The sequence below is a fragment of the Pseudorca crassidens genome, chromosome 8, assembly GCF_039906515.1.
Source record: "Pseudorca crassidens isolate mPseCra1 chromosome 8, mPseCra1.hap1, whole genome shotgun sequence".
In the NCBI taxonomy this organism is placed as follows: domain Eukaryota; kingdom Metazoa; phylum Chordata; class Mammalia; order Artiodactyla; family Delphinidae; genus Pseudorca; species Pseudorca crassidens.
Window position 1 is genome coordinate 4,146,766 of NC_090303.1, and position 14,408 is coordinate 4,161,173.

The window sequence follows — 14,408 nt, forward strand, 5'->3', positions numbered from 1 at the left end:
CAGAGCAAAACAAATACCACATGGTATCACATATATGTGGAATTAAAAAATATTAAAAAAAATATTAACAGGGATAGTTATAGCTAAAAGGGTCATTACACACTTCTAAAGGAAGTTTCACTAAATGTAGTCAGCATTAAGGAGATGTGTTGACAAGGAGAATTGAAAATAAAACTCGAAACAAACAAACAAAAAATTGCCCAGTGAAATAATCGTCAGTCCAGCATCCATAAGTGTCATGGCTTGGAGACCGGGACAGGAGAACGAGCCGGTCTCCAGGCCTCTGTGGGAAGCAGATCTGGGCCGAGGTAGGGGCAGGGGCAGTCTTGCTCCGAGGACAGTAATGATACCTTTGCTTTCCTGCCTCAGACAAAGGTTGCCATGGCAAAGCCGCTAGGAGGCAGAAAGAAACACGGTGAGCGCGGCCGCTCGGCTGTGAACGCTGGGAGCAGAAATGTCCTTTCATCTTCTGGGTTTTCAAGTGTCACCCCATACACGGCGGGAAATGGGCTTTTCTTCCAAGAGAGCTTTCAAACCCAATTAAGAGACCATTTTCATGGCCCCGTTTGTCCAGATCAAAGGATGATTTGCCGTTTGATGCAGACGCCCCGTCACGGTGCCGACGCCCAGCAGCTGTGATTACGCCTCTGAGGGGCTCCCCCCGCATCCCCGCATCCGGGCCCCCCGTCTGTCAGCAGGCTCAGGCGCTCCAGGACCTCGCAAATTACAGACAATCAGCCTTGTCAGTGGGAAGGGCGGGATTCCTGCCTCATACTGGGTGGGTGGGCTCCAAGGGGGACTCAATTGAATCCTGGGCTGAGTGATGTCAGAATTATTCCTATAACCAAATGCCAGGGCTTCTGCTGTTTCTGGAAAACGGGATTGTCTTTCAAAGAAGAGGTAATTTAAAGATGGAGCCCATGGCAGCATGCCCACCTCTGCACACTCACCCAAGCAAAGGGTCAGGGACAGGCTGGTGGAACACTCGTGGGTCCAGCTCACATGTGCCCCAGCCTTGCCTCTAAATAGCTCCTGCCCTTGGGTCCCATGCGTGACGTTCCTGGGCCTCGGTTTCCTCATCTATGAAAAAGGTTGTTGATAATCCAATCAAGCCTGATAAATATTTGGAGGTTGAAAAATGAGCACATTAAACACAAGAAATAAAACTAAAACACAGGCTAGCTCAGAGTGGGTGTGCAATACAAAGTGGCTATTACTATAATACACACGCCTTGATTGACAGGGTAGTTGTTAAGGTTTTTGAGAAGTATCAAACTAGAGGAATCAGCTTGGGCTGCTGAAAAGGATTGAATGTGAAATTATTTTAGTTATAATCTCCAGTGACCCAGAAAAACTTTTTTGTTTGGTTTTGATTTTTGGTGGAGCATGTGTGGTGAATATGGACTCAACCAGGGGAGCCCCAGCAGAAAGCTGAGGATCTCCTTAGGAGATTGTTAACCTTCATCCTAAAGGGTGTCCTTTGAAATATGATTTACAAGAGTGAAAGATGTGACACAATGTATATACTGCATCTCCTATTTATATAAATTGTGACACATCATAGAAAATCATGCAATAATAATATTCTCAGAGACTATTTAAACAATGGGAAATGCTCACAATAAAATAGTAAGGAAAACACCACACAGAAAATCTGTATGATGTGTTGCATTATCCCAGTTTTGTTTATATTATGTACACATATATGTACACACACACACACAAACACATCGGTATTAAAATGACGCTGGGAGGAAGCTGCCCCTAAATGTTTCCGCATCTCTTCCCTTTTTCTAATGGATGTCTAGTTTTCATAGGTAGAAAGGGGATGACACTCTTAAGTGGAATAACGGAACCAAAATTGACATCGAAGGCAATCAATTGGCAGTGTGGAAAATGGAGACGATGATGTGGAAAAAACCGTGGGAAAGTCCCCAAAAAACACATAAGAGAAAATGACAAAAAAAAAAAAGAAAGAAAATGACAAAAGAAAGTTAGACATTATGGAAGAGGTACCCAATCCGTGGAAAATGGAAGCTCCTGAAAAACAGTGAAGTGGCCCAGAGGCAATGACTAAAATGTCCCCAGGTGAGGGAAGAGCTGAGTCTCGGATTAATAGGGCTTCCCAGGTGCTGGGGGTTGGGGTCAAGATGAACAGCACAAATGGAAAAAGTAGATCTTGGCAAAATGTGTGGAATTACAAAGAAAAAGTAAGTTTACTGCAAGGGTCCATGTTGTCATGAACTATCAGATCACCCCCAGGCCCGGAACTGAGTCGAATAGAATTCAACACCAAGAACCCCATCGCAGCCCCTCTCTTGCTCTTACTATGGCCACTTTCTGTTCTGCCCACAGCCGGGCTCCGCTCTCCATTGGCAGTGGAGCCCCAGAGCATCAGGACCCATGTGCTGGGGACTGGAACACCTCCCCACTGCAAGGTGAGATGCAGCTGACTGATGGGGGGCGGGTGGGGGGTGGTGGAAGGGGGCCATGTACAGCAGTCCCCTCCCTAAAGCTGGAAGCAGCTGAGAACTCAAATCTTTGTGTGTGGTTTTTCCAAGGTTGCCCAGGCTGCATCACCTCTGACCAGCAGAAAACTGTCCAGGGTGGCTGAAATGTTTGCAGTTGTGAGAAAAATCATCGTTGCCGCTACGTCTAAGTCCCGTTCACAGCATCGCAGGGAAACTTTGCTTACCCATGGCTGATGCTTCATTCTCATCAGCCCCACTCAGAATCGCTGATGTAGGAGGGAAAGTGCTGTAACCAAAGAGGTGAGGTAGGAGGGGGCAGAGAGAGTGGGGCTGATTCATATGGGGTGACACAGCAGTTATCCTCTCATCAGTCCTACTGATAAACGGGTCGGTGACGCTCTCAAGCGTAATCATTACGCAAGAGCATCTGTGCCTGATCTTCCCAGCACCACCTGGAGCCGGCAGAAACCACCGGGCCCCCGTCGATCTGACAGAGGGAGAATTCTTCTCCGGCTTCAGCGAGGACCGTGCAGCAGGCCCATTTGCTCTGTTTTTCCTAGAGAATCTGCCAATATCATCATCATAAACATCTTCGAAACCATCCTAATCCTGGGAGCATTCCATAATCCCTACATGCCAGAATGACACACAGCCAACTTCATCATCAAAACCCTCCTCCTGACCATCGCTTTTATGAATCCGAGCATGCTAGCCAGGACTCCAACTGAACCAACCTATATCATACCCCTTATGAAGAGCCTGTCTACCACTAACACCTGCCCTGTGCTGACGTGTCTCACTACCTACCCGTCAACACCTCAGGCATCCCACCATAAACATAAGAGATCTGACAAAAGAGTTACTTTGAGAGAGTAAATAGGCCGTGGGTCACAGAGAACTCAGCCATGGGTCACAGCCCAAGGCTTATTTATCAAAGTGCATGTCAGCATCTCTGCATCAGAATCACCTGACATGCAGGTTAGAATGCTAATTCCTGGGCCCGCCTAAGACTTGTTGAATCTGAATCTGTGAGGGTAGAGGAAGACTCCCTCCCTGACCCTGAGCCGTACTGCCTGTGTTTGGGAGAATAAGGCCTCCCAAAGAGGTCATGCTTTCATCCTGGAAGCTGTGACTCTCTACCTGACAAGGAAGAGGGACCTTGCCAATGTGATTAATTTAAGAACCTTGACAGGAGGGGAGGGGGGATTATTTTAGATCATCTGCATGGACCTGATCTAATCTCATGCATCCTGAAACATGAAGAACCTTTCTCATCTGTGGTCAGAGGGAGAGGTGGACATGAAAGAAGGGTCAGAGAGATGCAACACAGCCACCTTGAAGACGGAGGAGGCGCCATGGTCCAGGAATGCGGGAAACTTCTAGAAACTAGAAAAGACAAGGACAGAACCTCCAAGCTGTCAACCCTGATTGTAGCCCAGTAAGATCCACCTTAGACTCCCGACCTACAGAACTGTAAGATAATAGGTTTGTCAGAAAACAAACACATGGGAGTTTAAAAACCCTGGTCGGCTGAGCAGCCTCGGGCCTGGAGGCTGGGGCTCGCATCCTGTCACATTTGGCCACTCCGGCAGGTGACCTCACACTGAGGCATCCGGGCCTCAGTTCTCATCGTTGAGTGGACAGAATCACAACTGCCATGACAGATTCTTAGAGAGAAGACGGTGTCTGAAAAAGGAAATTCCCTCTTCTCCAAAGTAAAGGTTGCTTTCCCTGGGAGGAGCATCCCTCTTCCCTACTAGAAAGGAAGAAAGCCAAGAACTCCAAGTTTTCTTAGTGGCGTTTGTGCCGCAGGTGTTCCACTGTGACTGTCATTGTGCGCGTCCTGTCCCCGATGGGCCCTCTGGCACGTAGTTGCGCTCAAAGGTACATGTCAGGTGAAGAATGAATTAAATCAGCGCATAGAAAAGGCAGCATCTTTAGGTGAACGGTGGGTTCCCATAGGTGCAGCCGTTTCTAGTGGCCTCTGCCACTGAGGATGGCCCTGAGTGGCGGTCACACGGGTGTAGGCTCAAACCCTGGCTCTAGAACTTACCAGCTGGGAACCAATGGGCAAGTTCCCTGACTGCTCTGAGCCTCAGTTTCCTCACCTGTAAAATGGCAATCTTCAAATGGCCCCTAATCATAGCGTTGTGAGAACTGAGTCCAGGCCTGGGAAGTGCTCCAGCACATTGGCGGGCAATGGGGAACCACGCAAATCTCCACTGTTGTTTTTTGCTTGTTTGTTTGTTTGTTTTTTTGCGGTACGCAGGCCTCTCACTGCTGTGGCCTCTCGCGTTGCGGAGCACAGGCTCCGGACACGCAGGCCCAGCGACCACGGCTCACGGGCCCAGCCGCTTTGCGGCATGTGGGATCTTCCTGGACCGGGGCACGAACCCGTGTCCCCTGCATCGGCAGGCGGGCTCTCAACCACTGCGCCACCAGGGAAGCCCTCCACTGTTGTTTTTATTGCTATGCACCAGCCAGGCGATAGCCACCACTCTGCCCACCCTAAAGAGGGGCCTGGCTCGGGGATCCAGATCCAGAGCTTTCCTAAGGCTCAGCCCTGCTCATTCTCCAGAAGAAACATGAGGACACAGGAAGCTCAAGGGCCTCTAGCCCACCTGCTGCTGTCCGTCTTCCGGGAGCCCACGTACCCCAGAGGTGGGACCCCCGCCCTCTGTGCCTTACCTGGATCACTCCGCCCCCTTCTCCAGCTTCTCCAGCCAAGAACACCGCAGGCAGCTGCAGCATCTTCCCCAGCCAGTCCATCATCACTGTTTCCAGCTCTGTGCACGCTGGGCTGGCAGCCTGCGGTGGGAGGTGGGGGTGAGCCATAGGCTGGCCGCCCTCAGCTTCCCGCCAGCTTGGTGTCCAGTGGAGTGACAAACAGGGAGGCTTCCTTACTCCCCTCCTTTTGATGGGTCGATTTAGCAAAAAGTTCTCAACATTTTCAAAAGGCCTGTCCCTGGGGGGGAACCCCTTTGAAGGTGGGCTCTCCCATCACAGATTTCCCAGAGAAGCAGTGGCAGAGGCTGGACTCCTGCCCCACAGCGACCCCAAAGCATCACTGAGGATCACTGCGGGGGAACTTGGTGCTGAGAGCGGCACACGTGACCTTCTGCTCCGTCCCCCCGACCCCGGCACCTGGAGGCATGGAAGGAGCCACCATCCCCGGGGCCCAGGGCGGCCGCTGGAAGTCCAAGGTCACTGACTGCAGGGGTTTGCATGTCTCTACATGCCTCACCCGTAGGCACGGGTCCCTGCTGACGTCACTTCTGACTCTGACGTCACCCCTGACTCTGACGTCACCCCACGCTTCTCCAAGAGAAACGTCTAAGGGCTGGGGCCAGCAAGTGCCCAGGTCTTGCTGAAAATCTTCCACTGAATCCCACCCAGACTAAACTCTCCCAATCCAAGATGCTGTTCAAATGCCCCCAAAAGGTGTCAAACATGCTCTTTGACAGTGACTCGAGGAGAATGCCTGGGCAGGAAGGCAGTGATCGTCACAATGACCTGCTCCCCAGCCGCACTGGGCCCACACAGGGAGCTCATTCAGCCACCTGTTTACAGAAGGAGCCAGAAAGCCTCCCTGGTGGACCCTCGTCTACAGTCACAGTGGGAGGAGTGAGATGGGCTGAGCAGAGGAGGTGCAGCCCCGGGAGCCCCCACAGGCCCCTGATCCTGCCTTCCGCGCTCGGGGTTCGGGGGGGCGGCTTGGCCCCAGACTCTGCCGGAGGGTGGACGGACCTCCCGTCCGTGTGGGTCTCACTGTGGTGGTTCGAGTGCTCTCCAGCTCCCCATGCACTGCTGGCCAGCCCCACACGGAGGGTCCCACTCCATCCTGGCCGAGCCCGGCTCCAGGCATGGGGACCTTCCTCACTGTGCAGAACCCGGGGCTCGGCCAGCACACCTTAGAGACAGCAAGGAAGCCCTCCAAGGCCCCAGACCATCAGACTGTCCTTGGGAAGGACAGACATAGTTGGAAAGATGCTATCATCCCCTTGGATGGCTCGCTCTGGAGTGGCAGAGCTGAGTGGAATCTGCTGCGGTGTCTAATGTAAGGAATGTCCTTGAGGGGAGGGTGTGCTCAGCCCGGACAGAGGAAGGTCCCCGAGGCCACACAGGGCGGCCCCAGGCTGCTCTCCGCTGAGAACTGCAGCGGGACCTGGGGGTGACCCTCCGACCCTGCTCCTTGGGGCGCCGAGGCCCACCCCCCCAGCAACTGCGGACCCCAGGCTAAAGAGGAGCAGTGGGGGGTGGAAGTGGGGAGCTGGGGGCAAGGGGGAGGTGGCAGGGGCAGCAGGCAGCTCTGCTCGTGCGTTCAGGAACCCATATCTCCTGCAGGCCTCAGGCAGGAGTCGTGAGTCCGCTTGGCTCCAAGGCACAAGCAAGTAGGCAGGCACTCTGGACCCAAAGGGCCAAGAGCAGACGCTGGCCTGGGGAGAAGTCCCAGAGTGTGGGCAGCCCTGGGGTCCTGGGCGCAGTCAGCAAGAAGCCCTCCTTCCGAGCGCTCTGCATTTGGGAAGGCAGGACTCTCTCCCGTTATGCTGGGCTGGGGTCTCTCTCGGGACGGCAGGCGTGGCCGAGAACAGAGGGGATGGGAGGAGGGCAGAAGTGTTTCTCAAACTGCAGATTGGACAGAGATCCCTGTTCTGCCTGGGAGACATGCTGGGGCTGCAGAGGCTCCAGGGCCGTGGCTGCGGTTTGGATGCAAGCCAGGTACCTCTAAACACACCGCTGTACAGAACCGGCTATTGCATGTGGACGTGACTCCCCCGCTCTTTCCCCAAATGCCCTCATGAGGCCCCCCCTCCAGGGCTGAGTCCACCTCCCTCCTGCGGGGGCACCGCCACCTGCTCACCGGCGGAGTCCTGGCTGCACGTCCCCGTGCAGGGCCCCCAGGGCGCCCCCGCCGACACTCACCCAGGAGAAGCCGATGCAGCCGATAGCCCCACACAGCATGTCCGCGAGCATGGCCGGGTACGAGCTGGCCGTGGGGAAGTAGGCGAAGAAGTACGGGCTGTGCCAGTGGGTCACCTGTACGGGACATGGCGGTCACTCGGGGCCAGGGAGGCCGGCCCCGGGGGCAGGGGACCCAGGGCGCTGGGTTTGCCATGGTCAACCAAGTCTCTCAGAACAACCCTGCTTTAAATCCTGGCCAGGAGCACGTGCCAGTGAGGGGTCTGCCCCTGAGGCCCCATCTCTTCCAGTTACGAGATTGTTTTTCCTGAAAGTACTCCAAAAACTAGTCTATATCAAAAAGAACAAAAGAGGTCTGATTTTTGAGGTTTCTTTAGCCGCCTTACTGCTGCCCCCTCACTCTCCCATACAATCGCTTCCTTGCTAATGGAGCAAAGCTTCCGGGTTCCACAGTCTCCCTGTGCCCCCGTCACGGTCTGTAGTGTGTGTCCCCAAATTCCTGTGTTGAAGCCCTAACCCTGTGCGATGTGCCCGGGGCTGGGGCCTTTGAGAGGTGATGGGTAGGATGAGATGGTGAGGGTGGGCCCCCCTAACCTCACCCCCGCAGGGAGGAGAGGCCAGGATGAGGACCTCCCAGGAGGGGAATCTGCAGGAACCTTGACCTCGGACGCCCAGCCTCAGCCCCGTGAGAAGTGGATGCGCTGTCCAAGACGTTAGCGGTGGTGTTTGCAGCTGCAGAACAGCCAGGACAGCCCGGGGCCTGCCATTTAACCACACTCCTGGGAGGGATTTGATGCTGCGCGGCTTCTCGTGTTTGCACAGACAACCTCCCGGCAGGTGAGAACTGGAATCCTGTGCTCCGCTCAAAGCACAAATGTCACGGGAACTCCAGGGAGGACGAGAGAGGGGAGCTGGGCTTGAGGGACTTATCAGGGAGCTGAGGCCGGAGGCCCAGTACCCCGTGGGCAGGGGCTCTGCACCCTGAGCCCCAGGTCCTGAGATCCCAGGCCCCGGGGTCCTGACTGCAGATGAGAGGGTAAGGCTGAGGGGCTGGCCCTCCTGCCACAGCAGTGAACATGCTTTTAGGCGAGTCCTGGGCAGGGAACATCTCACCACGCAAGCATGAAGCCGCAGTGCAGTTTCTTTTGAACTGGAGCTGTCTGCTCCCTTCCAAGTGACTCTTGTGGACACAACTGTCCTGGGTCCTCCCCACTCCTGTCTGCGGCCCCTGGCGCACCCCACACCGAGGCACACTGGCCTCAAAGAGGACGCAGCACCACACAGCCCATATTCTCACGTAAAATAAAGGAAACATTTCTTCCACACGTGTGATCTCCCCTCTGCTGAACACAAAATAGTAAGAGTGTGCTTTATTTGGAGCAATTAACTTACTTGAAACCAGCCTCCAGGGGTTCACTTCCTCAACAGTCATGTGACGACTCTCTCACCTACCAGGGTCTCAGGGTAGGGGTCTAACCTTGTAGGAGAGCAGGACCCCATGGGGCCTTCCCAGGACAGACCCCTCCCCCATGTCCTCTGCTGTGGCTCCTCTCTGAAGTACCCAGATAACAGCATCTGATGCTCATATTTCCTGAGTTATTTTACCAATGCTAAAACCCTCACCAAATGGAAAAAATTAACTACCTGATGACCATGACCACATAGCCCCCAGACCTACTGGCGCCTGAGAATTCCCATTACCTCACCATCAACCAATCAGAGAACTGTGCACTAGCTGATGACTTAAACGGGGACTCCCCTCCCTCACCTGGCCTTAAAAATGCTCTGCTGAAACCCATCAGGGAGCTCAGGGTTTTTGAGCATTAGCTGTCCAGGACTCCTTGCTTGGCACCTGCAGTAAACACTGCACTTTCCTTCACCACAACCTGGTGTCAGTAGATTGGCTTTACTGCATGTGGGTGAGCGGACCCAAGTTGGTTCGGTGACAAATTGCAGGGCTGGGGGGAAAGCACAGTCACTGCCTTTGGAGCCCACACAATCTGGGTTGTAATCCTGGCTCCGTCACTTACTAGCTGTGTGACCTTAGGCTGATCACCCAACCTCTCTGGGCTTCAGTTGCCTCAGTTATAAAATAGAAATAAAAAAGTTTCTATCCAAGGGAATGGTTGTGAGGATTAGGTGAAATAATTCATACGAATTGCCTGACGCCCAGTCAGTATCAATATTAAGTTAGCACTAGCCCTCCTGTTTTCCGATCTTGGACACAGGCTTACCCCTGGCATGATGATCTTCTCGACGTCCTTAATGATGTCCTCAAATGTTTCTGGCTCCTGGGGGGCAGCAGTGGGGAGCAGGGGGCGCAGGTAGCCAGGCTCCACGTCGGGGTACACCTGGCGCCCCTCGACGCCCTCCAAGTAGTCAGCCACGTAATCCACCATCTCCTTCCCTCTCCTGCGGAACTCATGTGCATTCATGGTGACCGGGCTTCCTCAGAGGCAAAACCTGCACAAAGAGAAAAGAAACCAGTCTGCAAACATGATGAGGTCTCACTTGGAGCAGGGCAGTTCCAAGCAAGCTGACAGCTGGGGCTGCCTGGGTGGAGACCCAAACACCCTGGAGTCCACCAGACCCCAAGCCAGCAGCACTTTCCTTCCTTGTCTGGATGGGGTGGAAATGACCCTGGATTTGGAGATGGCAGCAAAGAGCCTATTGTGCTATTCGCCAGCTACTCAGCTGAAGACAATGCCATGTCTCGTTTTTTTCTACCTGCCTCCGTGAAATGGACCAGGGCACACATGAATGTCTATGGTCCCTCCCAGCTTTAATAACAAGCCTCGGTCCAAGTCCTACCTTGCTCTCTACTAGCTGTGGGACAGAGACTCTCTGAGCCTCTCTCTTTATCTGAGAAGAGCACATGACAGTGTGCTGATCTCTCCAGAAGCTGTGAAGGCAATCGCATGGCCTGGGTACAGCACTCAGACCAGGGCCTGAGCAGCACAACCCCCATCAGTGAGTCTGCTTTCGTTATCTTGACTCCATCACCAGATGGAGCCGCACCCCTGCATACAACCTGCTTTTCAAAACTCGCACTTTCTTGCCTCATCACATAACAATGTACAGATGATCCTGGTGCCCTGTGGTAGTAACATTCTATAAAGTCTCCACAAATTAGCAAACACTGGCCCTTTCCCGGGGAAATGCAAGGTTACATTCCTGTGCGTTTCTGGTCACATTTTTTTTTTTTTTTTTTTTTTTTTGCGATACGCGGGCCTCTCACCGCTGTGGCCTCTCCCGTTGTGGAGCACAGGCTCCGGACGCGCAGGCTGAGCGGCCATGGCTCACGGGCCCAGCCGCTCCGCGGCATGTGGGATCTTCCCGGACCGGGGCATGAACCCACGTCCCCTGCATCAGCAGGCGGGCTCTCAACCACTGCGCCACCAGGGAAGCCCTCTGGTCACATTTTTGTCAATCAATCAATACATAATCTTTTTTATGTGTTTCTTGTTAAAGACACTTTATTTAATATGCACTGACTCATGAACTTCGGACTCCTGGCCAACAGCTCTCTGACTCATGAATGAAGCTTATGAGACAAACGTGATTTCTCCCTAAGGCACATCGCAGCCTTCTTGCATGTAGGACCCCTAGAAGGCACTTCAGCACTATATTTGGGGGCCATTTAAAATAGTCAAATAACCAAGAATAACACAAAAATGTGGCACTAAATAGGCCCGCTTGTTGAAACAACCAGGCAGAGCATTGCCTTGTTAGATTCTGCTGGGAACAAGTGCGTTTGGGCAACTCAAATGTATCACCCATGAGTGAGCACGAAAGCACCACGACTACTGATGTGGGGATTATGAATGAATTGTAGCAAAGAGTGACACCTGCATACAGAAAATCTGTGAATGATAAGCATAGACTGTATTTTCAAAACAGGAAACTTGGACAACACACAGAAAAATATTCATCAAGAATTCCACCACTCGGGCTTCCCTGGTGGCGCAGTAGTTGGGGGTCCGCCTGCCAGTGCGGGGGACATGGGTTCGTGCCCCAGTCCGGGAGGATCCCACGTGCTGCGGAGCGGCTGGGCCCATGGGCCGTGGCCGCTGGGCCTGCGCGTCCGGAGCCTGTGCTCCACAACAGCAGGGGCCACAGCGGTGGGAGGCCCGCGTACTGCAAGGTAAAAAAAAAAAAATTCTGGCACACACCCTTCTAGATTGTTTCTTATATTTAGGAGACAATTGTGTGCTGAGCCAGGGACGCATCTCTGAATTCCTCCCATAGCTCAAAACTTCATAAGTCAAGAGTGATTTTCCTATGGGAGTAAGTGCTGGGGGGCGATTCTACCTCCACTGTCATTAGCATAGACCCTGATCTTGATATCATGTTCCCAATACTTCTTCCATGGCTTCCCACTGTCTGTACTACTTTGCTTTGCTTTGCTTTGCTTTGCTTTTTGACGCTTTTAATGTTAAACACTCCAAGACAGGTTTTATTCAAGACTATCGCAGTAGGGGAGGGAGACTGTCTCCCGATATCACAAGGGCCAGTGGGGATGTGTAGCTGACAGGTAGGGTTAGGAAACAGATGGGACATTACTAAGAGCAGCTTGGCTGGGTGTCCAGGTGGAGGAAGGTGATCTGGACTGTATCCCAAGGGTAGAGGCTTCCTCGACAAACCAACTTCGCATGATTCTCTGTTACAGCTGGGCTCAACTCACTGAAGTGGGGACCTACTCAGGAAGAGGGTTCATTGGAGCCTGACTAGGTTTGACCAAGGAGGAAGTCTTCATCAAACGGAATCAGCTTGACAGTATGTCTCCTCTCTCAGAATTCTCTCCACTGTTCTTTGTTCAGATGTTCTCCATGAACAGCATGGAAGCCATCCCACGGAAGGTTCCAGGTTTCCTCAAGGTCAGTGACTGGACCAAACCCCCATTTCCATATTATTGTTTGGGGGTAGTGAATGCCCCGGCGACAGGGACTGGATACAATTCAAAATCATAGCAACAGCAAATGCTAAAATAACAGCATGAGAAAAACCAAAGTGAGTCTTTGAGTTTCCATTGCACCTTTGTGTTTCATAAACTGCAGGCCAAGGAAGCTTATCATTCAAAACATCACGCCCAGATTTTCCAAAGGCTCTTAATGCAAAGCTATGAAGCTTTATACATATAGCTTCAGGTTTATAATTCCGTGGGTCTGCAGGCTTCAAAATGAATTTTTCATTTGGAATGACTCTGATTATGTCAAACGTCGCACATAGAGTGCAACTGGGTCTTACCTCAAATTGAAGTATTTTTAGTTGACTTGATTCAAATTCAACCAAAATTGCATCAAATGGCAGATCTTTTTGCTAGCTTGTTTTTTTCACAAAGCAATTACGAGTACGTTTCCCACGTTGATAAACACTTTTCTGTTGCATGATTTTTCCCGATTGCATGGTGTTTCACAGTGCGAATGTGCTATATTCAGGATGTGCATCACTACTGTTGAACATTTGCATCATTTCCGGTTCTCACCTATGTTAGTGGGAAGAGTTGGCCTAGCCCAATGGCCAACCCTTCATGATCAAGAACTGAAAGGCTCTGCACAGCCTGACAGGGATGCCACTGCAGTAAAAACCTCATTTTCCTCAACTGAAAACAAACACCGTAATAAAGTTCTACCTCAAATAATTTTTTTGGTGATAATTAGGTAAGTACGTGGGAATGGCTAAGGAGTAGAGGCAGAAAATAAGCATTCAACACATGTTAGTTGTTAGATTTTCTATAAAGCACTGAAATATACAACCTCATACTTTTATTTTTGCACACTTTATTTTGTGTTAAAATTTTCTTTAAAAAGCATTTATCTTATAATTTCTTTAGAACAAATTATTATAGAGATATGTATTTTAGCGTGTTAAGATTATATGGCCAAACTTGTCCCCAGAACATATTTTTACCAAATTACTCTTCCACAGGGAGTGTGAGAGAACCCTAGTTTTATACTAGGGTTCGAGATACATATTAAGATTTGCCAGTCTGGCAGGCATTCATGATTTCATTTTACTTTGATTAATGAAGTTAAATAGTTTTCTCACACTTCTTTGTATTTCTTTTTTTATGAATTGCTTGTTAATTGCCTTCTTTTCTGCTAGGGTGTTAGATGTTTTCTTATTTAACTGAAAGAGCTCTAATATAATAAATACTTGCACCCTAAGTGTGTGATATATTTTGCAGACATTTTCCTTATCTTTATTTGACCTAGTTTTGCTTTTAATTTTATTTCGACCTATAAGAATTTTAATTTTTATGCAGTCACATCTCAGGATCTGTTTCTTTGTGATTTGTTCCTTGTGTATGACTATTTAAAATGCCTTTTAGAGCAAGTATTCGCGCGACCTCTGTTTGCCCTATTAAAGGGTAGCACCTGCACCGCACAGGCTGAAGCCTCAGGGGAGGAGCCGTGCAAAAATTAAGAAAGTTGCTTGGGTTCCTGGAGTATCAGCTGCTTCCTTCTAATGGGAATGCAAGAGTACGATGGCCAAAACGGGCTGCCTCGTGAAAAAAATAAACTGACAGACACACCAACTTGCCCCCCCAAAGAAATACTACCAAATTGTAAGATAAGACCTAATTATTATTTTCGAATCATTCTGTCATTTATTTGTCAATTCTTTCCCACAAAGACCTTTCCAGAAGGCTTTTGGTGCAAAGCCACAGAGAATCTTGTGTTCATTTTGGAGCTGTCTGATATTTCATGCCTCCAGGCTGGGCAAATATTGGCTGAAAGATGTAGATGATGATAAAGGTTATGACTGATATCTTTCCAGGCCTTGAAACGGCGCCTGTTGACATAATCTGATCGTAGCCCCCGCCAGCAGCTACAGCCACGGTACTTTACGTGCAGCCCCTGTGGGACACGCAAGTGCCTGGCGAACCCCACCTGCTCGGGGAGGTATGAACCGCACTGCAGGCCCTTGGACCTCCTGGCTGACCTGGGGGTCATTCATTTTTGTACTTTATCATTCCACTGACATCCTTTGCTAGGTGCTGGCTTCTCCAAGCAG

General features: G+C 51.1%; 1 protein-coding gene across 1 annotated transcript in view; it reads right to left on the reverse strand.

Annotated features, from left to right (window-relative positions):
• DDC (dopa decarboxylase) overlaps positions 1 to 14,408 on the reverse strand; it is a 76,062-nt gene that overhangs the window by 47,025 nt on the left and 14,629 nt on the right. The window contains exons 2-4 of the mRNA XM_067745515.1: positions 9,626 to 9,854; positions 7,395 to 7,508; positions 5,160 to 5,279 (exon numbers count right to left, since the gene is read on the reverse strand). Of these exons, the coding sequence (XP_067601616.1) occupies positions 5,160 to 5,279; positions 7,395 to 7,508; positions 9,626 to 9,826 (435 nt within the window). The 5' untranslated portion in view covers positions 9,827 to 9,854. The remainder of the gene's footprint in view (positions 1 to 5,159; positions 5,280 to 7,394; positions 7,509 to 9,625; positions 9,855 to 14,408) is intronic.